Source organism: Teleopsis dalmanni, chromosome X (assembly GCF_002237135.1).
Source record: "Teleopsis dalmanni isolate 2A chromosome X, ASM223713v2, whole genome shotgun sequence".
NCBI lineage: Eukaryota > Metazoa > Arthropoda > Insecta > Diptera > Diopsidae > Teleopsis > Teleopsis dalmanni.
Window position 1 is genome coordinate 41,867,811 of NC_051848.1, and position 25,633 is coordinate 41,893,443.

Consider the following 25,633-nt stretch of genomic DNA (forward strand, 5'->3'; position numbering starts at 1 on the left):
AACTATAGTCGATCATTTATGCTGACAGCTAATCATAATTTGACAGAAGATTTTGGTCTTTCAAATAGAGGTCAGAACGTCTTTTGTTGATTATGTCTTACCATTATACGGATATAAAAACCCTTTCCACAGTATTCTCTTCTCTGTGGATAAAATAGTCACAAAGTATACAATTGTGAGCAAAATAGTCGTAAAGTATATGACTAGTAGTCTTATCTTTTTTTATGTTAGTGGCCATTCTCTAACATCTTAGACGGAACCATCGCTGAGATTGTAAAGTAGGTTAAGCTGACCCGTCTAGCAACATGTTAGCTAACTCAGCTATATGTTCCATAATCTTAATACCAACACTGTTACACAATTACAATTGTCGTCAAAATTAAAATATTGAAAAATTGAGAATTGTCAATTCTTTTCTTTGATAAATTATTCATAATCACAATAGCTTGGAACGGCTTTGTTGGTAAAAAAAGGCCCCAAAGATTTAACATCTTCTTCTAGCTAATAATGTATATTGGTACATGTGGTGGAGTGCAATTATCTTCTCATCTACAGAGCCGTAACTTCGACAAAAGTTATTATAAGCTAGACGCAGTTTCATAGTATGTCTTTATAGCATGCAAACTAATAGAACTGAGAACTTATTCTAATGGAACTTATATGTTTTGTAGGGAAAATAATGAGACGTCAAACATGTGTTGGGAGTTTCTCCGGTTCTGATACATAAACGAAAGAAGTATCTAGATCGGTAACTTATGTCGAATGTAGAAGTAAAGCTTTGTAATATGTATTTAACACTACAATTTATAAGGAAAGTTGAACTTGGACAATTTTTATGAAGGAGGAGCAATATAGTTTTTAAGATTGTAGTGCAAATCCCTCAACATAATAATAGATAATATATAAAAATAAAAGCTATATGTGATCTTAAATATATGTCTTAATTGAATCGGTTTAAATTAACCCATAACAATAAGTTTTAGAATCTTACAGATTAATAACTTTACATTACAATTTATTTTATATAAACATACTATAATGAAATATATATATATATATTTTTTTTTTAACTTCATTTTATTATATACAATCTATTCTAAGCATGAGTAATAAGTACTGCTGGCAATAACAATATTTGAAAGGCGTGTACGGGACTATCCAGTGGTAACCACGGCCTGCATTGTGCTGTGTTTCAATTAAGTAGAAGTAAGCACCTAGGCTGTATTAGACTACGCTTATTATGTTGTATTTTGAAATCTACTCGGCCTCTGAATAAATAACCAGGGTTTATTTACCAGCTATCACGGCATATAAATTGAATTAATCAGGGTGAACTGTAGGAAAGTAGGATGGCGGGTCTATCATTCCATCTTAAATATAGAATATTTTTTGATCTTAAAATGTTAAAACCATGTGAGCATGTTAACTATTTTATAAAATAACTACGAACAGAATAGAATAGTATTGAAATTTAACAATTGAAAATAAAATTATAATTAATTAATTAATTCAATTATTCTACAGCTGGTTTATGATTTCGTTCTAATATAAACACAGCAAGTAAAATTGTTAATAAAAACTTTCATAGTAATAGTAACAAAACTCCAGAAAAATATGCGAACAAAAAAGTCAAGTACGGCTTTGGACCAGTTGGTTAAGGTGCGCTGATTCTGAGCTTCACATTTGTCAGGACCCGAGTTCGATTCCTGGTACTTGCAGTCCTCAAAAAATAATTATTTACGAATAATTAAATACAAGAATTATTTCCAAGACCACTGATGATGGGTATTTGGCAATACTCGAAACAGTTGTATAGTCAGCCAAAAATTCAATTAATTAAAATAATATAAAAAAATAAAATTTTTGTTGTTGTATTTCACTACTGTTCGAAAAAACCTCTTTATGAAATAACTACTTAAATAATTATTTCAATAATATATTTACATTAATAAGTATTAAACCTTAAATGTCTAGAACTCGGTATAAGCGAGTGTGTACAACCCATAACACTTAATTAACTTCATTAAAGAGCAAAATTGTTTTGTAGAGTAACTAATTGCCAATAACGTTTATAATTTTGCTCTTTCTCATTTTATGTTGAAAACTGCTATGCGCCTTTGCTGTGCTTTTGGGCTCTCTTAATTGCTATATGCGTATGGAACGCTAACCAGTTGCCGCAGAAACAACCAACAGTCGCCAATTTGAAGAGAGCCATCGAATCGGCTGCACGTGTTCAACTTCAACGAGAATCACGACAAAAACAAAAAGTAGCCATGCAACCAGTAACTAACCCAGAGCAGAAAAACAACGACGTTGGAGCAAATGCAACAACGATCGTTGGCGAAGCTCCCCATGAGCGGCGGAATATCAATGAAAGCACAAAAAGCAAAATAAACCATAGCAAGAGTGACGAAGAACAACGACTACAACGACTACAGCAACAACGGAAAGCACAATTCGCTTCAACGAGTTTACGGAAGCCTATCAGAAACACTGGCGAGTTAGTCTACTCCACAGCGCGCAACGGTCATCATCATCGGCCGAACGTCTCATGGCGGTATCTGTGGCGTGCTTTTGCCTTATTCAATATTGATACAAACTTACCATTAAACGATGAAGACGGACGGAAATTGTTAAGTGATTTCGATATAAAAAATGCAACTAATTTAAAATTTTGCAAACGTGAAAAATATTACAGCCGTAAACGACAATAAAACTAAAAAAATTTATTTAATTTTAATTTTATTAAAACTAGTAGGAAATAGTAGGAAATAACGTACTTTATGTAAAGTCCATAAATTAAGTAAACGATCCAATTTAAAGGAATTTCTTTCGCGCCTTAATTCAACATTGAAAAACCATTAAAAATAATATATTAGATTATTTACTTTTCTCTGCTACAAAAAAAAAAACACCAAGATCTTGAGACAATCAAACGACGCATCCAACATCTAATTGGTCATGTGTAGAATAAGTTCAGTGCTGGTAATTTCACCAAGTCTTGTTTTTATCGCCTTGTTGTGTTCACTGCAAATTGACCTCAATTTTGGTGCATTCGAAGACGGCAACAACAACAACGTCAAAATAACCAAACATGGCCTTGAACTAACACAAGCGATCAATATCCAAAGACTGGAATACCTACAAAGAGAATGCGAAATATCAGGATACAATACACAAACCCTGGACGATCTAACAGAAGAGCAAATGGAACACATGATCGTTGATCCAGAGCACAAATTCTTATATTGTTATGTGCCTAAAGTGAGTGAAGTTTTTAATCTACTTTTTTTTCTATTCTATTTTTTTTCTATTCTTAAAGGTCTGAACTTTTTAATATAGTTAACGTACATTTTAAATATTAATTCTCTTTACCCAACTTCAACAATAGTCAATGTCAAATCATAAAAATCAAAAGGCATATTGAATTCTAATATATCTGAAACTCACTGAATATCTAAGATGTGACCAAAAATAAATATTATAAAATTACAGTGTTATGCACCAATATTTAATAAAATGTAGACATGAAGAGTCCTTAAAATAATTTGAGTACTTTCAATTACTAGAGCCCTTTGAACAAACCTTAAAAATAATCAGTGTATAATCATAATTAAAATCATAAAAATCAAAAAGAGCTATTGATCTGAATCTGAAATCTCCTGAGATGGGTCAAACTATAAATTTTATAGAATTACCGTGGTACGCATCAATATTCAACCTCAGAACTAATTAGTGTGTAATCATAATTAAAATTATAATAATCAAATGACATTTTGACTTCTGCAACCTCCTAAATATCTAAGATGAGGTATAAGGTCTAAGACAAGAAGTACAGATGAAGAGTAATTGAATTAAACTACAAACTTTCAGAATTTTATATTTTTTTTTTTTAATTTAATTTAATTTTTTTTTTTTTAAATTAGTTTTGAATTTTGGAAGTGGGCGCTGTTCTTCAGAATTGTGGTTTTAGTTAAGTCAACAGTGGCGGACTTATAAATATAGAAACATTCTAATAGTCACAATTCGTGGTATCGAAACGAACCATCATTTGCGCTCATATGAGATGTCTCAAATGTATGGGTTGTTCTAATACCACGAATTGTGGCTATTAGAATATTTTATTTTCATATAACCTCTCCGCAAGGTAAAATGGATCATTTTCTTTGTTTAAGAATTACGCCTTTTGAAAATTTTATCTTCAAAAAATAATATTCCTTCGCTCTATTGAGTTTAGTTTTTAATTTTTTATTTTAAATTGGTGATGTCTTATCGTTTTTAATATTAGTAAATATTTAATTTTAACTGATTTTGGAGTCCTGATTTCTTGGTTGTTTTTGATATGTTCTTTTGAGCGGTTTAGCTGTTAGTCTTCCATCATGGGTTTCTTTTAACTTGTTCTTTAACTTTCCGACCTATTTCGATCGCATTTATATCGTTTTTTGTATGTGCCATCATAGAGATTTTCAATACTGCTAGTCTTGTTATAATGTGATATAGTTCTAGACAGGGAAAATTAGTTCACATTGTGGTGTTTGAAGGCTCCAACAATAGCTGCTTTATGGCTTTCCGCTAGAATATGGTGTTATCAGATAAATAGTGTTAAAGGATTAGTTGATAAAGAAAATAAGCAATAATAGTGAAGTCGATTGTATGAACATAATTTTTAGGTGCCATGCCAGACCTCAAAATATTTATGTGTAAATTGATTTTATTTCTATAATTCTTGCACAGTTATAAATAGTTCTCATTGATCGAAAATATTTGAAGGTTAAAAAAAAATATAATCAAAAATGATGTCATTTCCTGCAGTCGCAAGTGCAATTAATATACGTATGCATTTCTATATGAAATAATTATGTATATAATGTATACCATAATATTAATGACTTCAAATGATCAAATTTTGAAAATCCATAATCTACGTCTACAACAATACATTTTCACATTTTTACGGAGATTGGGTAATATATTTACAAAGCACTCTCATTTTTACTAGTAAGGAAATTAGTGTTTCAATTAAAAAAATTAAATACTTTTCATTGAATTTTGAGATTCTAAACAAATTTAAAAAAATACTATATAAAATCTTAAAATTTATTTATGTGATTTTAATCCAGCATAATTACCATAAATTAAGTATGGACTCACCACACTTTTTGTTTTACATATGCAATTTTTGGTTAAAATAATTTATATTGTTAACTGCTAGTTTTCATACATATCTGGTTTTCTCGGTATCTTGATATCTAGACATAATATTATGTATGGCTTAGAAGAAAAGTTGCTTAGAATAGACGATTCTAATAAAATTTGTGGTCAAATAGTTGCGCCACAGAAATAGAACTCGTGTCTCTTTTTTACAATTGCAATTTTTAAGTTAACCATAACATTTCAGTAGACAATATCTGGGACTCAATAGAAGATATATAGTTTTGATCAGGTCGATGGGACAAAACGAACTTCAAACTTAAACTAAAACCTTGATTAGTTGATAAAATATTGTATATAGAGTTTTTGATGATATACCATTTAGATTTGGGGATGGATCTTTCGTAAATCGAATGGGATACGGTAAAAGTGTATATAAAATCAAATTTAAACAAATGTACACACTTGTTTTAAATAAAATTTGAAAAAAGAATTAACAATTATTATGAAGTAATTGAAGTTTTTAGGTTGTACTGTTTATAAAGTAGAATAGTAGAAATTTCATGAAATATTTATTACAGAAGTTTAAATTTCTGACGCCATCAGTTACCTGAGACCATAAGCGTGTACTATTAAATGATATTTGCAATGAAGTGTAAATTCGAAACTGTAATAAAAATTATTACCTTTATTATTATAAATAAATACTTTAATATTACTATATAACTGCCCGTTATGTATCTTGTACATTTAAAATTTAGGCTTTTTTTGTTTTGAATCGTACCATACTTTGTTCTTTGCTGGTATGATATGTAACTCTTATGTATTTCAGTAACTTAATAGGTCAATGCTGTACTTTAATAAAATTGTCCTATATGAAAACGATATGCTAAACCTGTTTAAAATCGAGTACAACAAGTGAATGAACTTTATTTTCTTCTTACCTTCCCTGTCTACCTGTACTGGAAGCAAATTTTAATGAATTTTTAATCTTTACTTTAGTTCTTTAATGTGGCTTGTGATAGTCACTTATTGAGCACAAAATTAAGAGAATCAGTTTAAGTCGAATATTGTAGTTATATTTTATCGTAAGACCCGCCTGTTCTTACGGTTAAACAGTACGGTTCAATTCAGTATGTAAGATTGAAATTAGTGTAAAGTTTCTAGAATGAATAAACAATAGAAAGAGATGCTGAAGGACATAGGAAGGTTGACTATATCCTGTATCAAGATCTATAAATCTTATGTGCACTTTACATTGAGTCAGTTGATGTTAATTAACTGGTCAACCTTTCTCCTACAACCTTCTGGTTTGACAAGGCAAGAAAAAACCTCTTATATTTTTACTTTTAAATATTTATTTTTTTCCACTGTGCTGTCTCGTATTATAGCAGAATTATTACAGAAATTCTAAAATTATCTCTTAAATTATTTTAGTTATTTTAGTTTCTTGTTATTTCTATATTTTACCAAAATTTCTGGTTATAGCAGTTTTGGACTCCTTTCGCAAGAAAATTTACTTAGGTCATATATAACTTTCCGGTTTACCCGGTCAGACTTAACAAGATCACATCTTTTGAATTTATTAAAAGAAAACGTGTGAATACTGCAAGATTTAGAAAAAAACATAATAAAAAATTTCTCCATGACTATCTAGCTTTGGCTTTCACAAAAAAACTTGGGCTTAAGAACTTAAGATCTGTGAAATAATATAAATGCAACGGAATGGATTTAGTTTTTGCTAATTATGGATAGTGGATTGATACCTGCTGACCTGCTACTGCAATGTCAAGAGTATATTACTATTAGGCTCTTATACATAGTGAAAAGGATATCTTTATTACTAACATTTCCGATTTCTAAAGTACAAAGTACTAAGTAATATTCTTCTGTTAATCAGTATTATATATGTCTTTGTTGTTTTCAAAACGATTTATGAAAGTGGGTTCTATAAATTAATTTTCTTCTTTATGTTCTTTGGAATATTAGAAAGCAATTTCTAGGTCGGCCTATACTACTATATTGTTTTATTTGTTTCCTTATTTGTATGTTTCTCTTAAATTACTGATTGCTGGCCATAAAATCTCAGATCGTTATTAACTGTAACCATGTGAATAGGATTGAAAACTTCTTTTAAAGGACATCACATTCTTTTACTTCTTTATTTTTAAGCGGGAATGCAAGAATGGCTAATACAAAGCTATAACGATGTTGTAAATAACTCTAGAGGTAAAAATTTTCAGTTTGAGTGTTTCAAAAACTATTGCTATGTTTAAAGTATTTCACTTCTATGGGCGCGTATAATAATAGGTAATTTGATTATTGTGGCTTATAGTATAAATTAATTTATAATTTTTTTAAAGTAAATATTGTGAAAGCTCCCCTAATGGATACCTTTATTTGGTGTTCCATTTGACTTAAACATAACTTTTTTTAACATTAACTATTTCAATTTTTCTACCCGGATATATCTCTTGAACGAACTAAAGTTAGCTGATATTGAGTGCTAATAGAGCACTTACTTTTATTAAGCATTTCGTTTTTACTTGTATTAATCGTATTTTTTTTCAATAAAAATAGTTATTTTTATTTAAAAATTTTCAATATATTTTATTTTCAGTTCTACAGATAATGCCAATGTTATAGTTTATTTCTTAATAACTTTTTCATTAAAACGTATTTGCCTATTTTTTTTTAATTTAATTACTATACTAATTTAACAATAGAGGTCATGCCATTGTGACTATAGTAAATATATTACTAATAAACAATTTTTTTTTCTACTAATTAAAAATCAATTACTTATGCTAATGTAAATATTGGTTATTTGGCTCTGATTACACTATTTAACCGGTTAAGTTCCTGTTTAACCGAGTGAGTTCAAGTCGTTAGCTTAGGTTAGACATTCCTTTGTGCAATTGAGTATTGAGTTTCTTTTCATTGGAACTGGCTCTAAAATGTTTATTTGAAAAACTATATATAGTTTAATATCATAATAATAATATATAAAAACACTTGGAAATCAGGTGAATTGCTTTTTTTGCTTGAGGAATTCTGATTTATAGAGTTACTCATCAATCATAAAATAATGCAAAGCCAATTAAAAGTATTTATCGTATTTTGTTCTAGTTATTTCTTGGTTATTATATCAATACTTTCTGAGTCATTAAATTATTTACTTATATTAGCTTATATGTATATTCTTATTCCTATTATTCCACTGTTGGCCAGTATATGGGACCCAACTTAAGAAGTTTGTTTCGGTTTCCACTTTCAGATTAGTTTTACATCAATGATCAATTCTTTTTAATCAAATAGATTTTGCTCTCATCTTTATCTGATGTTTATGCAGATTATTCAGAAATATCTACTGATATATATATTTATTCTATTTATATTCTTATTATTCCACTTTTGACCAGTATATGGAATCTAACTTAATAAGTTTGTTTCGCTTTCCACTTTCAGATTAGTTTTACGTCAATAATTAATTCAATGATTAAACAAATAGTTTGTTCTCTCATCTTTATCTGATGTCTATTCAGATTATTCAGTATTATCTAGTGATATATGTTACAAGACATTGCTATTTATATTCCTATTATTCTACTGTTGGCCAGTATACCTATGGGATCCAACTTAACAAGTTTGTTTCGTTTTCCACTTTGAGATTTGTTTTACGTCAATGGTCAATTTTTTTTAATCAAATAGATGTTTTTGTCATCTTTATCTGATGTTTATTGTTTCGTATATAGAATTGCGAAAGTTCTTCAATTATGTTAAATTAAGTGAACGAATTATTTGAAATTCCACGCGATATGATTAATTAAAATATTTATAATCAGTATCATATCATTGCAATTCTATTATGAAACCCTAAATTAAATCTTTGTTACGTGAATATGGAATTTCAGATGGCAAACTTAAAGGAAATAAATTTAAATAAATGGATTAGTTTTAATTGATAAGAACTGACAATCAACATATCACTTATTAGACATTAATATAGAAATCTAATTGAAAAAACCCACTTATGTGCTCTTATAAAAACTGATATAATAAGACTACGTTAATCAAATTAAACTGATAATCCAACATTAGACAATTTCAGTAAATTTATTAGCCAACGAATTGCTGATAAGTTTTTATCTATAAGCACTTGACAGCTGAACGCCTTTCTAGTACTAGTACTCATCGTAGGACTTTGTTTATAATTAATTCTTTAATAATTAATTGCACTTTAGTTAGAATTAAATAAATATTAAATAAAATTCAAATAAAAATTAAATTTTATTAAATACACATTAGTGCAAAATTATTCAAATAAGCCAATTAAAAATCGATAACGTACTCGTAATTTAGAATATCGCAATCATAACTAAAACTTGTAAACTTAATACGATTTGAATGTTAATTGAAATTATTTATGATAATCACAAGTAAACAAAAATTTAAGCTGTACAATCACAAAAAAAAAATGAATAATTTTTCCATTTCCACTAATGAGTCAATAACCGAACAGGCATAAAGGCAAAACTTTGTTAATGAGACTGTCGAACGATTGCTAGTGCGATTGCGATTGCGATCGATTGAATAAACTATAATGAGACAACATTATAGATCAATTAAATATTCTAAAAGCCGACACCTTACCACCACGCTAGAACAGGCTAGGAGCAGAACAACACGGCCGAGAAATGTTAAAATAACTGAAAAATAAAAAAAATGTCATAAAATGTTTACGGAAACTCTATGGATGGTCTGTTTTTGAGCACGCTATTCTCTTAATTCGTCTCTTTATTGGCAGTCTTTAAAGTGAGGTCTCTCTTTTTATGCCATTATCAAATTCGTCAAAATATCAGGCAATATTTTGGTATCGTCAAATTTACAGTTTTCTACCGGCGTGCTATCGGGCCCAAAAGAGTTTAACAAACTCTATTTGTTGTCGTGTACTTTCAGTTTTGGGTTACGATAAAGTTTGCCTCATCAGCTTATTTTGGTGAACACATACCACTTTCTGCAGAAGTTCATAGAACGAATTATGACGTTATAAACTAAATATGAAAGTGTAGCGCACCTAAAAATTTTTTTTTGTTTAATTTTGCTTTTTAGACAAAATTTCAGAAATATTTCATTAGCTATACCTCAAATTTTTACCTGTCCAAAAAAAAAAATATATATATATATATGTCTAAAGATAAAAAAGTAGCAGTCATTCAAACATTCGTAATACTTTAAGTTCTACAAGATAGGTTAATAGTTAGCAAATGAGACGAATTTAAACTGTATGAATTTCTTCTTCTACTTCGGCTTCTTTATTCTTAATATTACAGAAGATCCTTTTTCTACTCTAAATGATAATCCACGACTAAATAGTTTACCTATCCTACTAATCAGTTTAAATTATTTTTATCTCAAATATTATTATAATTATTTATTATTGATTCAAAGAAACTCATACAGCACTTACTAGGATTATTATTATTAATAAGATTAAAGATTGAGTATAAGATGAATATAGGTATAGTAATACAATAATCGATGATACACCTTGATACAACTTTTAAAATATACCGGAAAGGTTGAAATTTAACTCAAATATAAGAACCATCAGATGAAATTAATTTATAAAGGATGGAAATTTTTGATTATCCATTAAATATTATAACACTAAGTTGGCTATATTGAGTAACTTTCTTTTTTTTTGACAGTCTCGATAGTATTTGCCAATGTTTCGGTCGAAGTCTATCATTTTTGGCCTGTTGATAATAATCTTTGACTTCAAGTTGCTCGAGAAAAGAAGTGTTTCGGTCGAAGTCTATCATCTTTGGCCTGTTGATAAAAATCTTTGACTTCAAGTTGCTCGAGAAAAAAAGTGTGGCGGTGTCAAATCGGGTGAAAGCGGCGCCTAACTCAAATCTTAATTGTTTTGATATAAAGTAATGGCTTCATTAATTGCGGAACGAGCTATATAAGGTAGTGTGGTGTCTCATTGAAACTAAAAGTGCAGCACACCATTTTCACATACAATCAGTTTTTATAGCCCGATGATGACAACCTGATTGACGGTTGTTGCTTTACCACTGACGTCTTCAAAAAAGTATATGCCTTAAGATAGAAATTTTTCGTAAAAAAGGGTTTATTGTGGTCTTTGATGGTGCACTTTTCACTTTATTTTATTTTTCCGTGTACGTTGAGTTTTCATTATTAAGAAGGTATTTTCAATGTATAGCAAAATACTGAAGTTTCAAACTCGTGCTAATATTTGTTACTCCTACCTTCCTTGTCACAGTTCCACTGTTGCCAGATGGGTCCACCTAATATATCCAACTCGGTGTATAGATTTTGAGTGCTTTGTCAATTATGTTCTCTGCGTAAACAGGAGAGTTAATTAAGAAGTAATCGAAAAACTCTTATTCTGCTAAGCAGCGACAATAAGAGAGAAACAAAATCAATGGAATTATTTTAAACCAAAAAAAACGTAACATACTCCTTGTAAATTCCTCAACAATTATTGTGAACAACATTATTTTATAAATTTAAAATGTTACACTGCATAATAGTTCGAATGGCACATGTACTGCGACCTATTATGCCTACATATTATTTGCACTACTACTATTTAAATTGTATTTTTAATTGCCCTGCAACTGATGTGAATTTATATCAATTAATAAGTAAATCAAGTTATCTCATAAATAGTATCACAAAAGATCAGTCAAGATGAGAAAGTATTTCACTCTCTCGAACCCAGCACCCCATTTACTTTTCTAACTCAAAAATACATAGTAAAAAAGTCATTTCGCTACTTAATAGCAGTAAAAATTCACAAAATATGTAACAAATACATAAGAAATACTACTTCACAAAAGAGTTATCCAAATCTTTAATATGTGCCAGATAACAGCACCAAAAATAGGCGACACAGTTTGATGAAAACAACTAACTAACCGTGAGGCTTGAAAATATTCTTAGAATGCCAAACATAAAAACATTTTAGAACATTTTCAGTGAAAAAAGCACTTAAAATGTTAAAAAATGCTATGTAAATGCACTTAAACTGAGTAAAAGAATTTGGATATTTTTGTGAAAATGAGGAATGGTTTTGTTATTGTTTAAAAATATTTTTCACTCGTATTAGCCATTTTGGTTAAATATATTTTGCTATCTCATTTACTTCAAACTCATTACTTCAAACTTTTCGAACATCTGACCTTTGTTAGCAAAGTATCATACTCTTTTGAAAGATAGGATATTTTGTCTAAAAAGTTTCATAAAGACTTTATTGCGTTGTGGTCTACTACTTCCGCTCTTAAATACCTACTACCAACAACTTTATCGATATATATAACATAAAAAATGATAATAATGAAGTGACCGTTCCAAAAAAATGATTTTAATCAGTACAAAGCTAAGTTCGGTAAAATCTAGAAATATTGATCAGAAAGTATTGATGCATTCATTCATAGCTATATTTTAGAACTATGATCTTACATTTTCAGATTATTATTTGATTCATTTTATTTGATGCTCTCTTGTTATGCTAAAAGTAAGCCCCCAAATTTCACAAGAAGGGAACGGCACATTTAGCTGGAATATAACAAAAAGTGATTATAAGAAATAACCAATATTTTGATTAATTAAATTTTTTATTATGAAATAAAAACAATATCTATAATAAGTTTAAAAAACGACGAATACATGTTTCCAACTCGAATATTTAATTGTCTACTATTTAAAGTCATATACTCGTATACATTAAGACTGAAAAGTTTTCGGAAATTCTCATTTAAAATTCGCGCGCTGTATATTTTTCGATATTTTAAGTTTATGTAGTTTGGCAGCACTGTCCTTAATTACTATGCCAAAAATGAGCTCGATCTGTCAGACAGTTCGTTTACGGCAGCTGTTGAAACCAGTTCACCTCAGTAGTGCGTTGCGAAATGTCTTCGACGGTCGTACGACCGTCCTGGAAGGCTTTGTACCACTCATAAACTTGAGTTTTCGATAAAACTGATTCCCCATAAGCCTTTTGTAGCATTCGCAACGATTCTGCACACGAAATTTCGTTCGAAACACAAAATTTGATGCAAACTCTTTGTTCAATATTTTTTTCCATTGTTTTTTTCGCAACGCCCTACTGAGGTGAACTGGTTTCAACAGCTGCCGTAAACGAACTGTCTGACAGATCGCGCTCATTTTTGGCATAGTAATTAAGGACAGTGCTGCCAAACTACATAAACTTAAAATATCGGAAAATATACAGCGCGCGAATTTTAAATGAGAATTTCCGAAAACTTTTCGGTCTTAATGTATATAAAATTAAAATTAAAACTTTCCAAAGGTTATGAAATTTATAAGAAAAAATAAAATTTAAAGTAACTTTAAAACTTTTATATAACGAATGTATTATACATTCTTTAAAAAAAAAGATAATAGGATCATAAAAATATTATATTGATGTTTTTAACTTGGCCTTGCGGGCCTCTACGAGAGTTCATCTATAAAATATATATAATTAATGTAGCGTACATGGAAAGTCGTGTTGTTTGCAGGTTTTTTACTGATTGCAAAAGGTATAATTACAGCTTATTAAGCTATATCATTGCCAATCTAAATAAAGTATTCAGGTAAACACACACCTCTCCATAGCATTCGCAACCTTTGGTCGTGGATCAGTAAACATTTTTTGTTTAATTGATAAATTTATAAACACTGACACGTTTGTCCGTCCGTAAAAAGCGAATGAGTTGTTGGTATGTTGATTTATCACACCACCGAATAGTATATTTCCATAGCCGATACTAAAGGTATTAATATGAATAATAACGCACACTTATATCTACACATATCTAAAACATAAATTTTATTAAATGTCGAATATGTATACTTCCATATGAACGAGTATATATACATTTTTACAAATGCGTACATTTGCTCGATGATACCTGTTTAATGGCATTTGCTCATCTAACCAAGAGTGTTTCAGGTTGTAGTTTGTAGTTAATAAACAAAAAATTTCTTTGTAATAGTAAAACTTTTTATATCTTACCTACTTAATAACAAACTTTACATTTTACATTGTATAACTTTTTATGTCATATAAAAGTAGTTATATTTTTTAAAAATAATTTTCTTTTTAACTTTTTATATTTGCTCGTTAAAATAACCTCATTAGCAAACATACGACACATGTATAATTTAATTTTAAAAAGTTTATTTAAATATAAAAATGTATCTGAAAACTTAGCCATGTATATGGATTGATATAGATCTTCCTTGGGTGAGGGTTTAACCATTTATACCAACAGTTCAAAAACTAGGAATGGCGTAGGGAGTAGAGTTTTCTGAGCAGGGCTGAATATATTCGCTTACCATGCGTTTCTGAATAACTGTAGAGTTTTTCAAGCAGAGTTGATCGCAATTGATAGGACTATATTCGAATAAATAAGATTAGATTATATTTTAAACGGGTTGGGAACTTGTTACCACGTCATTGCATGTGGATTATTTGAAGCTTATTGTGACGAATCTACTTTAGTTCCATAGACGAGTAGCAGTTCAGAACGCCTTTATGTTCTTTCGTGCGATGTTGCCTAATTCCGTTATAAGTGGATAGGCAGTTGATGAGTACCGAAGTCTGAGTTTGACGATACTATCAGGATTACATACATACTATCAGTCAGTCAAGCTGCTTTAAAGTTCAGTTTACATCTCTAAATGAGATGTTGACGCAGTTTAATATTTCCCTAATCTGGGTTCCCGGTCATAGGTATATTTTTGGCAATTGCAAAGCAGACGGGCTATCTAGACGAGGTGCTTTAGAAAATCACTTGGAACATCTTAACAATCTGCGCATATCGTTGACATCATACAAACTGTCACTAAGCTCTTCCTGTGCCGATAAAAAAAATCCTAGTATGCTCTACTCTATTCTATTCGTATTATAGTAAGTTCACTTACAGTGTAATCTCACCTATATAGATTATACAAACTGAGTTCCAAAGTAATTAGGACTTTTTTAAATTTCGAACAATAGAACTTTTGTTCTTATTCTTTTGTTCTTATTAAAAAGAGTTCCATTCAGTCTTAATAAAGCTAATTCCATGCATAGTTTTAAAGCATGTCGAGTTACTGTCTCAGAACGTCGACTAGAATTTGATTCAAAATAATTTTGTAAGGCTTTTGAATAGGTTTTATATTCCACAAAAAGCTTTGTTTTCATTGAAAACAGTATTTTTCTAAAACAGCTAGTCAGACGTGATGTGGTTATTAAGACTTAATGTTATTTTTTACAACTCTAAAAGAAAAAATTACGGTTATTATTGAGATGTCATATTATGACTATTACAACTAACACCTATTTCTCTTTACGCGATATCAAAACGTCAAAATAGATTTATCAATTACCGATTTGTTTCAGTGGAACGAACTTTTTATAGAGAACATTTTTATAATCGAAAAAACAAATGAACGTTTTCTCTCTACACTTTTGATTCTTCTGATCGATATATATTGGATCTTGAATCATCTTGTGGTTTTCAGTTAAAGTTAAAGTCAAAATTTTATGACAATTGGATGAATAAGAGCGGAATTATTACATCCGGATTAACATTTTAAATTATTGATTAAAAAATAGATATCTAATAACGAACCAAAGAGATAAACAAGAGATAAATCGTCATAGCCATATGATTTGAAAATAGTCGCAGAGTTATGAAGAAATTTTTAGTCTTTCGAATGTCTCTCGAATTATTAGCAATTTTTGTGACGTAAGTCAACTTAAGGTCTATAAATTAATATTTTTGATATGCTCGTTCCAACAAATTCTAACAAATTCTAAGAATTTGAATGAAAATTTTAACCGTACTTTAACGAACTGATGAATTATTTTGATGGACTCTGTTTCTAGTCGTATATGTTCTCACTATTATTTCTATAAGTAATCACGGATATTACTCATGATCTCTTTTAGAGGAAAACTATTATTTGAAACATTCCGGTCATAGTTTTCCTAAGCTTAAAATAAAATTTTCGTTATTAGATATCTATTTTTTAATCAATAATTTAAAATGTCAATCCGGATGTAATAATTCCGCTCTTATTCATCCAATTGTCATAAAATTTTGACAGTATATTAGTGAAGAATTGTCAACAATTATCAATAGATTGCCTCACAACAAATTTAATTTTTATCTAAAGAGGTTTCTGTATAAATATACATTCTGTTAATAAAGAACAAAGAATTGTTAAACAAAATAAACTTACATTAATTAATTAATATGACGACTTAAATAATTGTCGGAAATTTTTCCAATCATCAAAACATTTTTATAATCGTTTTCAGTTTGAGGCTTTCAGCTCCATTCATTCATCTTCCTTTGTTGATTTTATCGAGGTAAAATGATTACATTAAACCGAGAATTTCATGTCCGACAACAAAAAGAAGTCAGATGGCATCAGATCTTGTAAATAGAATTCATTGTGTTTTCAGCCATAAATTCGATTACAACTGTCGCTATATGTGTTGGCGGGTATTATTACTATTTAAAATCGATTAATTGTGCATCTGGAAATCTACTTGTTCCTAACGAATTCTCTTCTTCATTTAGTATTTCGTCTTAAGTGTTTGTTGTTCTATGACGTATTCGTAATGCTCTGAACCATTAATATAGATCTTTTTTTGATTTCCTCTTATATCTTTTTTCTATTAATGACTACAATTGCGTTAGAATTATAGATATATATCTTATTATTAGTTATAATTAATTATATAAATGGAGGAACTAAAAAACGGGACAAACTGGTTGTCTGAAAATGATACATTCATATTTATACACATATTTTCCAAAATATGAAGAAGCAAATGATTATATTCACAGTACGATATTAAAAACGCTCGCATATTTAGTTATAGCTTCAAAAAAAATTAAACTAAAGCACTTAGATACTCATAAACAATTACAATATATATAATTTGTGAATTTACTATTTACTATTTTAAACATTTCAATGTAGATTTGTTTTTAAATTACTTAATCACACATAGGTCAAGATGGTATCAAAGTTATTTGAATTACTTAATGCAAAAAACTAAATCTCTACAGTCGGTCTAACCAATATGTATTTACGAACAGATTCTAGCATTTCAATAGTTTATCTTGAATTAAATTATGGTGTAGTATATGCAAGCAAAATCACTCTTTAAGACCAGCATTAACTACGGTAACTGACTATAGTAACTGGTTCTTCATCCTATTCGGCAAAGTTTTCTATAGGCACTCCTAGGTTATAATTTATTAAATACTACTATAATATTATATTTATCAAAACCAATTTGGTAAATGTATTCATTGGTGAATATACTATTTATAAAAGGAACACATATATAAATGGATATAAACGTACATATAAACATATAAACATACAAAAATATATATTTATATAAAACGATAGTGGGTCACTAGCAGACAAAAGAGTTGAGGTAGTAGTGTTTAGGCCGAAGATAGGATACTCAGCGTCTGTAGCACTAAAAACTCCCATATTTCAAGCGAAAATATATGGAATTAATAGATGTGTTTGGCTCCTTGACAGACAGTCAGGTAGCAAATCAAGGCATAAAGTGTTTAAAAAAACTGAACATAATAATCAAATGTAGATTTTATAGGTTTCGAGGCATATTTAGATCGTAGAAAATGAAAAGGCAGATGTGCAAGCAAAGAAAGAAGTGGGATCATTCCTTGTAGGCTTCTTCTACATTCCTTCTACGGTGACTTGAAAAACGTAATATATACGTAATATATATTTACTTAATATAAGAGAAAAAAAACAAAGAATATATTATATTGGAAAAGTTCATTAGATTTACTGTATTCTAAATCAATTATAACGACTTGCAATCTAGGTTCAATATAAAAAATTATCGACATTAGAAATAAAAAAAAATATTTTTACTGTGATATAATCGGTTAAGGGACCACCTACATAATTTGGGAAACGAATCCGACTGAAGTAGCTGGTTCTGTAGAAAGAAGAAGGGGACCGCGAAGAATGTATTAGAGGCTTGCATTAATGTATAAATGAAAGAAAAGTTAAGATGTATACTCAACATTAGATGCTGTAGTGAAACTTCAAAGAAAAAAACAAATATTACTATTTCTTCAAGAGATAGGATAAGTGTATCTCTCTAAGTGCAAGTAGAGAACAAAATAGATATTATAGTCACGATGCAATATCCACTCTTTATTATTATAAGAATAATATATGTATAGACAATAATAAAAATACTGTTTCATTGTTTTAAGTTTACTTTTTATTTTTTATTTAAATGCTTTTTAAAATAAGAACTATTTTTTGAGTTTTGTATATATTTATTTATATATTTTTTTTTTATATAAAAATTGGCAACGTTTCGAAGTTTTTGACTTAATAATCAGGGTCCGATATTACAAGAACTAATCTTACAATTATTGATTTATGAATATTTATAGTTTAAAAATAATGAAATTATTTAAAAAAATATTTGAAGTGTGTTTTGTTGTGGGAATAGATATACCTAGAAAAAGGATTATTATTTTTCTAGACTAATACTATAAAGTCAACACATACAAAATGAAGAGGAAAGAGTTGTCTGCTTTAAAAAACCTTAAAAGCTGTACAGTATAAATATTAAAGTTCGGATGGTAGCTGCAAAAATTTAAACCCACCGAGGTTATTTTAAGAAACCTATACAAAATAAAAGAATAAATTCCCCATTTTGATATATTTATTTTTTGATCAACTGAGAATCCGTCTATGAAAGTAAGATCATTATTCATTCACGAATACTAAAAGGCTATAAATTTAACTCGATGAAATGTTATCCCTTAATTGTGGTAAGCATTATTTATTCAAATTTTTCTAAAAAGCGGAAATAAAATAATTAAGTTAATTAATTACTACATTGATAGAAAAATGGATTGTTGATTTAAATATTTTGATGTATATCTAGAATTAACTGAAAACAAAAACAAATTTCAAACGAACTAATTTCTGCTTACTTACGCAGCATTGATTTAGAATACTCGTATAATTAAGATTTTAGTACATAGGCCTTATATTGTCTGCAACTTAATTACTGGAATAATACAAAAAGTTCCGTAGTAAGTTTTTATACCCCCTAATATATTTATTGATTTGTCAATATTTCACATCTATGATTTATATTGTTTTGAATTAGTTGAATTTACTTAAAACTCATAAGTTTTAATAAATTTCGTTTTTAAACTACAGTCCGGTGGGCATGTTTTAAGATGTCTTGAAAATAACAGCAAGTTTCGTTTACGAATCAGTCATTCCGGTTATTTTCATAGGATCTTATAGGCAGAATGTTCCTACTGCCTTCGGTGAACAAATTTATTTGATTATGGTCGCTAATGAAATTTTATTAACCAAATAATGAGCTTTCGTGCTTTTTAACTTAGTTAAGAATAAATGAAGGTAAATCACACCAATATGTCGAATGCAACATTGCATTACATTATACAATATTATCATTATAATCATTATATAATATCATATTGTATTTAACAAAAAACTTTTATTTCAGTTGGATATCAACTTAAATGTAAATAAACAAAAGCTCATCTCTCTCACACGCATAAATGAATTCATGCCAATCGAAACGACCAAATCTTAACATAAATTGATTTAGCTGCAGTGGGAACATGATATTAAATACTATAAGTGTTTTACAACTTCAAAAATTTATTCCCCAATTATATTACATAAATTTTTTTTCACTCTTCAAAAAGCTTTTTTTTTATGGGTCTGACTCTGTCAGACAGAATTCTGTCAAATGCTTTCTTTTCAGCTTTTTTTAATGAGGTTTATATCATCTGTGAATGCAAATATTGATCTGATATAATATAATAGACCTAAAAAAATATTTGTGTAGTACCAAAAAACTCAAAGAATACTAAAATACAATTATAAAAATAATTAATTAAAAAGAAAATATTAAAATTATAATTAAATGTAATTAAAATTCAAGATGTGAAGCATAGATATATTTGGGTTCTATAAAAAAAATTTTGTGTTCTCTTCTCTTAAATCTAAAATTTCTATTCCAAGTTGAATCGCATCAGTATTCAATGTCCACATCTGCTGCCATGTTAAATTTAAATGCAACGTAAATTTTTAAAATAAAAATCTTGAAGAGGAAATAAAATAAATTTAATTTAAGACCTAAAACTTGTAAATATTTTTAGTATTAAAAAATTTCTCGACTTTCGCACATTAATTAAAGTCGTCAGAGACCAAAAGTTGCCGACTCTGTCTGCATCGTCTGTTCACTAAATCATCACACAGTTAATTCAGACAATTTGAGATCACGTTTTGCAAGACAAAGATACTCAGAGCAATTTCAAGTGCTATTACATTACACACGTGTAAAGTGCTTTTTATTTTTATAATTTTAAATAAACAAAATAAAAAATAATAATAAAATAAATAAAATACCAGTAAAGTATATTGCATAATAAATATGAATATAGTTAAAAACCAAGTAATAAAAATAAACAGCTTTCTTTCTGTACATGGATACTTGGCAAAGTATCCAACTTAATAAGTTATCGTTTTAAACATATATATATATATATATATCTGTTTTAAGCTTTTCTATATAATTTTGTATTTTCCTGAACTTAACTTTATATACATTCCGCCTTTTAGCATAGAAAAAGTTTTATAGGAGTATAAACATTGGAATGAAATTTTTTCTTATTATATATATTTTCAACATTAAGTAAGTTTAAGCCGTACTTTTATTTTCTTATTTTTTTTTTATTAATTATTATCTTGCTTCAATAATCTTCAACAGCTTGCATTGTCATTGCTAAGAAATGATAAGATAAGAATAAACATGATGCTGGCTTCCAACCGACCTTGACCATAAGTATGGACAAAATGTCAACCCTTGATGGTATTCTAATTTTCGACCAGAATATGAATTCTTAGTCCAAGAATCTCTTCTTGACCCTGATCAAAGCCGAACAGTTATTGAAAATATGACTACAAGTCTCAGTTACTACCAAGTAGATTCAATATTCTGTCTCCGTAGTTCGATCCATTTTGCTCAGATGTTAAGGCAGACCTTGCTGACCCATTAAATAACCCGCTTACAACATTTTTCTATTTTTAGCAACAAGTCAAACAACTTATTGACATTACCAATGTATGAACTGCGATTTTTTTAGTAATTCTGTGTACATATGTCTACATATGAGTATATATAAGTTAGCCCAAGTTAGCCCATATTAAAGTTAATTTAAAAATCATTTTTAATATTTTTTTATTTAAATATTTTAATTTAATTTAAAAAAAAAAATGATGGATTCGCAGATGGAAGATAATGTTACAGAACTACAGAACTTAATTTATATTATGATCTCAAGTACCGGACATCAGGCAATGAATCACAAAATATGTGTTTGTCATCGAAACTCATTATATCACTTTCAAAAAAGACCCCTTCCAAAATAAAAAGGTGGAGACGTATAATTCCGCCATCGAAACATCAAATTTTGTTTTTAATGTTAACTTTTTTTTTGCCGAATAGAAGTTTGAATAAAAATGAAAAGACAACAACAAAAGCTAAATTAATTAAATGATTAACTTTTCTCTTTGTGCTTCAAAGTAGAAATATGAGATTTAGAAATGGAAACGCTTGGGCAGGATCTATATCAGAGAGTACGTTTGCTGTTGGCGAAATTAAGTGGTGAGTTTTAAGTTGTTACTCAGAAATTCCTTCCCAATGATAGCCTTGTAAGATTTTGCAATATTATGGTGTATATTAAGTTAAAATACTTAATTTTATAATTATTTTTCTTAAGATATATTTTTTTTTTCAAAGAATATCGTTATCAAGACACAAGCGCACTTTGTAATAAGACTACCCTTAATAATAGACTTAGTTACTTTAGTAAATATTAAGGGTTTGTTTCTTTTTCTATACTATACTTTACTATATTATAGACTTTCTCTTTAATACCTATATAGACTGCGCATTTTGCTTTACTTACCCAGAGCACATTTTTACCGACCACAAATCGAAATTTCTAAAGTTTTATCGTAGCAATACTGATAATAACCAGCACTGACCTATCCTTAATTCTATTATCATTTCAATATGAAGTTCAAAATGTACCTGAATAGAGTTCGATAATTAAAATTTTTATATATATTTATGAGGTTGATGACGAAGCTTTGTAAATACATTCCAAGAATTAGAAATGAAATGAAATTCTTAGGCTAGGGAATAGATAATAGCTATCAGTATACGTGTATCTTTAAAGTATCTGAAACAAGTTCTATAAAAAATACTAAGTAATAATGTAAACAGAAGTCTTCTATGAAGTACTCTAATTGTTTTCTTTGTAAATCCATTGAACATATTATGTTTCACTTAACGAAACATTAACACCTGCCTATCTATCAAAGCTATTGAACCAGAAATTGAAAGTGACTAGTTTTCAAATTTTTGATAAAATATTTTTTCACTTTAAAATTCTTGTTAAATTTCTTATCAATAGTTTTGCAAAGTGAATAATTCCAAATATTACCTACACACATCAATCACTAATAATGGAAAAATTCAATGTTCGAATTTTGTAAATGATTAGTCAGAATCGTGGTCATCAAAATTTTGAATTTATAATATTATAGGTATATATTATGAGGTAAAAATAGTAAATGACTTGGTAACAATTAGGGAATAACTAAATTTTAATTTAACTTCTTTTAAGAGAATAGAAAGAATCTTAGGTTAGGTTAGGTTGTACCGTCGATTCCAGGGGGATTCACTTAGGCCTATAGGCCCATTGTGATACCGTATTATTGAGATCGCATGGGCTAAAACTATCTAGAACCTTTAATAAAGCTTATAATGCTATATAACATAGAGGGAGCTCTCGAAGTTCATCAAAAAAATTTAAGGCGACGCCGCGCATTTGCCGGACAGAAACAAAGCAGGGGGGAGGCACTTTCGTCATTCTCACCTCACCACAACTGCAACAAAAATGGTTGTAAGGTAGATTCAGTCTTCTAGCATGATTACCTAGAATACAATGAGCTGTTAGTAAACCTATTACAAGACTGATATCTCTACGGGACATCTCTAAGAGAGATTTCGAATTTTACTTTGGTGTAATCGAAATACTAAAATACTAATCTAAATTGACCCATCTCTTTATGTTCTTTTAATGGATTGATGGACTTATATTTACAAATTAGGAAGATTCGTCTAAAAGATATGATATCAAAAAGTGTGAAAAAATCGTTTTAAAATTTATGCCAGTAAGTTTCTATCACAATACGGTTTCTATCACGGGTTTATGTAAATCCCATTACTAATTGTAATGGGGAACGACTATTATATAAAATAAAATAATAATAAATATACTAAATAGATTTGAAATATTATGAGATTTTTAAATGTATGAACTATAACTGTGCAGATGTGTGGACTTTAAGAACTACCAAAGTTTCGGTAATGAATAAGTCCATCTGATTACAAGATGTTTTAATGATTTATTAATATTTGGTACAACATATTGATAGCTAATTGGAGTAATGAAGAATGCGAACATCAACACGTATATTTGGAGACAAGTATTGTCCATTATTATGTCCTTAAAGTAGTTAAGAGGAGGTGATCTATACTAACAATTATATTTTTAAATGGTTCTACGTTTTATAGCGAGGGAGTAGAGTAGATAAATGGAAAATGTTAGACTGATTAGTACTACACAAAATTATTGTTGTTGTTTGTAGCATATACAGGTGATCTTTGTGTGTCCTTGATGGTAAAAGTTAGCACCACTTGTTCGTCTATGCTGATGTATGGCTCCGGGAAATAAACCCGGGAACCACAAATAGTTGTAGTTATATCTTATAGCATCTCTGTTATAGAGTTTGAAAAGAAATTGAGATAAACCTAAATCCTAAAATCAGCACAATCTAAAAAATTGCATAATCTCTACGAATTCGTTATTTTTGCGTGGAAATTGTTACTTTATATAATCGTATAGAAACAGTATTTCATATAAGATATTTAACTCTTGAATATTTTTTTATAAATTTAAGTTTCAAAAGCGAAAAGTATCTAATGCAATAGGGAGAAAAAACATCTGTCCCAACATCTGTTTTTTTACTATAAATTAATATATTTTACAATAATTTTAAATTAATCTTTTAATCTTTTTACTCTTCATTTAAGACTATCTCTCGGAACTCCATTCCACTTCCACTAACCAATGCGTTAGAAAATTGTATACTAGTATATACAATTTTTGTTTAGATTAATTAATACCACTCCGAAATCTTCTTAATGCAAGGTGAATACTGTTTGCATAGCTTAATATTTTTGAACCGTAATATATTGAACCGCAATAGCGATTTTCGGGAAGTACGCGGCCAATCATATACGAAAGACATGAAATTGTTCATTTTATTAAAATTAAATGTTTGGAAATCTGATTTATTCCTCAGCCAATCTAAACCCCTGCATTGCGTATCTTCGACACATTGACAGTAAAATGTACATAAATAAAATTTACGTAGTTCTTAGCATGAAAAATTGCTGTGTTTTTGGAGAAACAAAATCGTACGAAACCGTTTTCACAGCAGGATTCCGATTTTATTTACTTAAACAGAACAGCAATAAACAAACTATTTTACAGTTCTTGCTAAATGTATGTCTCTGAATTGTATGAACACACACATATGTTAGAGTACACATATCTATTTATGTATCTTTAAAAATTTTTAGATATGCTAATCAAATGAAATGAAAACAAACTGTTTGTTTATAATGCAACGAACTTCTAACTAATAGAATCTTTTTCTCTTCTGATTTACTTCACACACAGGTGGCATGCACAAACTGGAAACGTGTACTCATGCTGCTCACTGGTGCTTGGCAAAATGGTACTGATCCACTACAAATACCAGGTTCATTAGCACATTCGGTTGGTATGTTTCAAAAGCTTAACTCTCTACCTGAGACAGAACGTGCTAAAGTGCTCTCTGATTATACGCGTTTCATATTGGTGCGACATCCATTCGAACGTCTACTCTCCGCTTATCGCAATAAATTAGAAGGTGAATCGGCGAGCGCGCGATACTTTCAGTCACGCGTTGGACGTCAAATTGTTAAAGCCTTCCGGATTGGCGCATCAAATGAGTCAATCGAGCATGGCAACGATGTCAGTTTTGGTGAATTCGTACAATATCTGTTGACTCCAGAATTGAGTCTCAGTAATCAATCGTCATATAATGAACATTGGGAACCGATCGCAAAGCTATGTAATCCCTGTGTTATGAAATATAATGTTATAGGTAAGTGTAAATCACCAATAATAATTTATCAATAATTTACAAGTACCTAAAATGGAAAAAAAATATCTTTTAATTATTGAAAGCCAAATATTAATTTAAAAAGTAT

The 25,633-nt window shown here is 29.1% G+C and overlaps 1 protein-coding gene across 1 annotated transcript in view; it reads left to right on the top strand.

Moving 5' to 3' along the window:
• Positions 1-25,562, top strand: part of LOC119688338 (carbohydrate sulfotransferase 11-like) — a 35,674-nt gene extending 10,112 nt beyond the window's left edge. The window contains exon 3 of the mRNA XM_038103016.1: positions 25,059-25,562. Within this exon, the coding sequence (XP_037958944.1) occupies positions 25,059-25,562 (504 nt within the window). The remainder of the gene's footprint in view (positions 1-25,058) is intronic.
• The last annotated feature ends 71 nt before the right edge of the window (positions 25,563-25,633 follow it).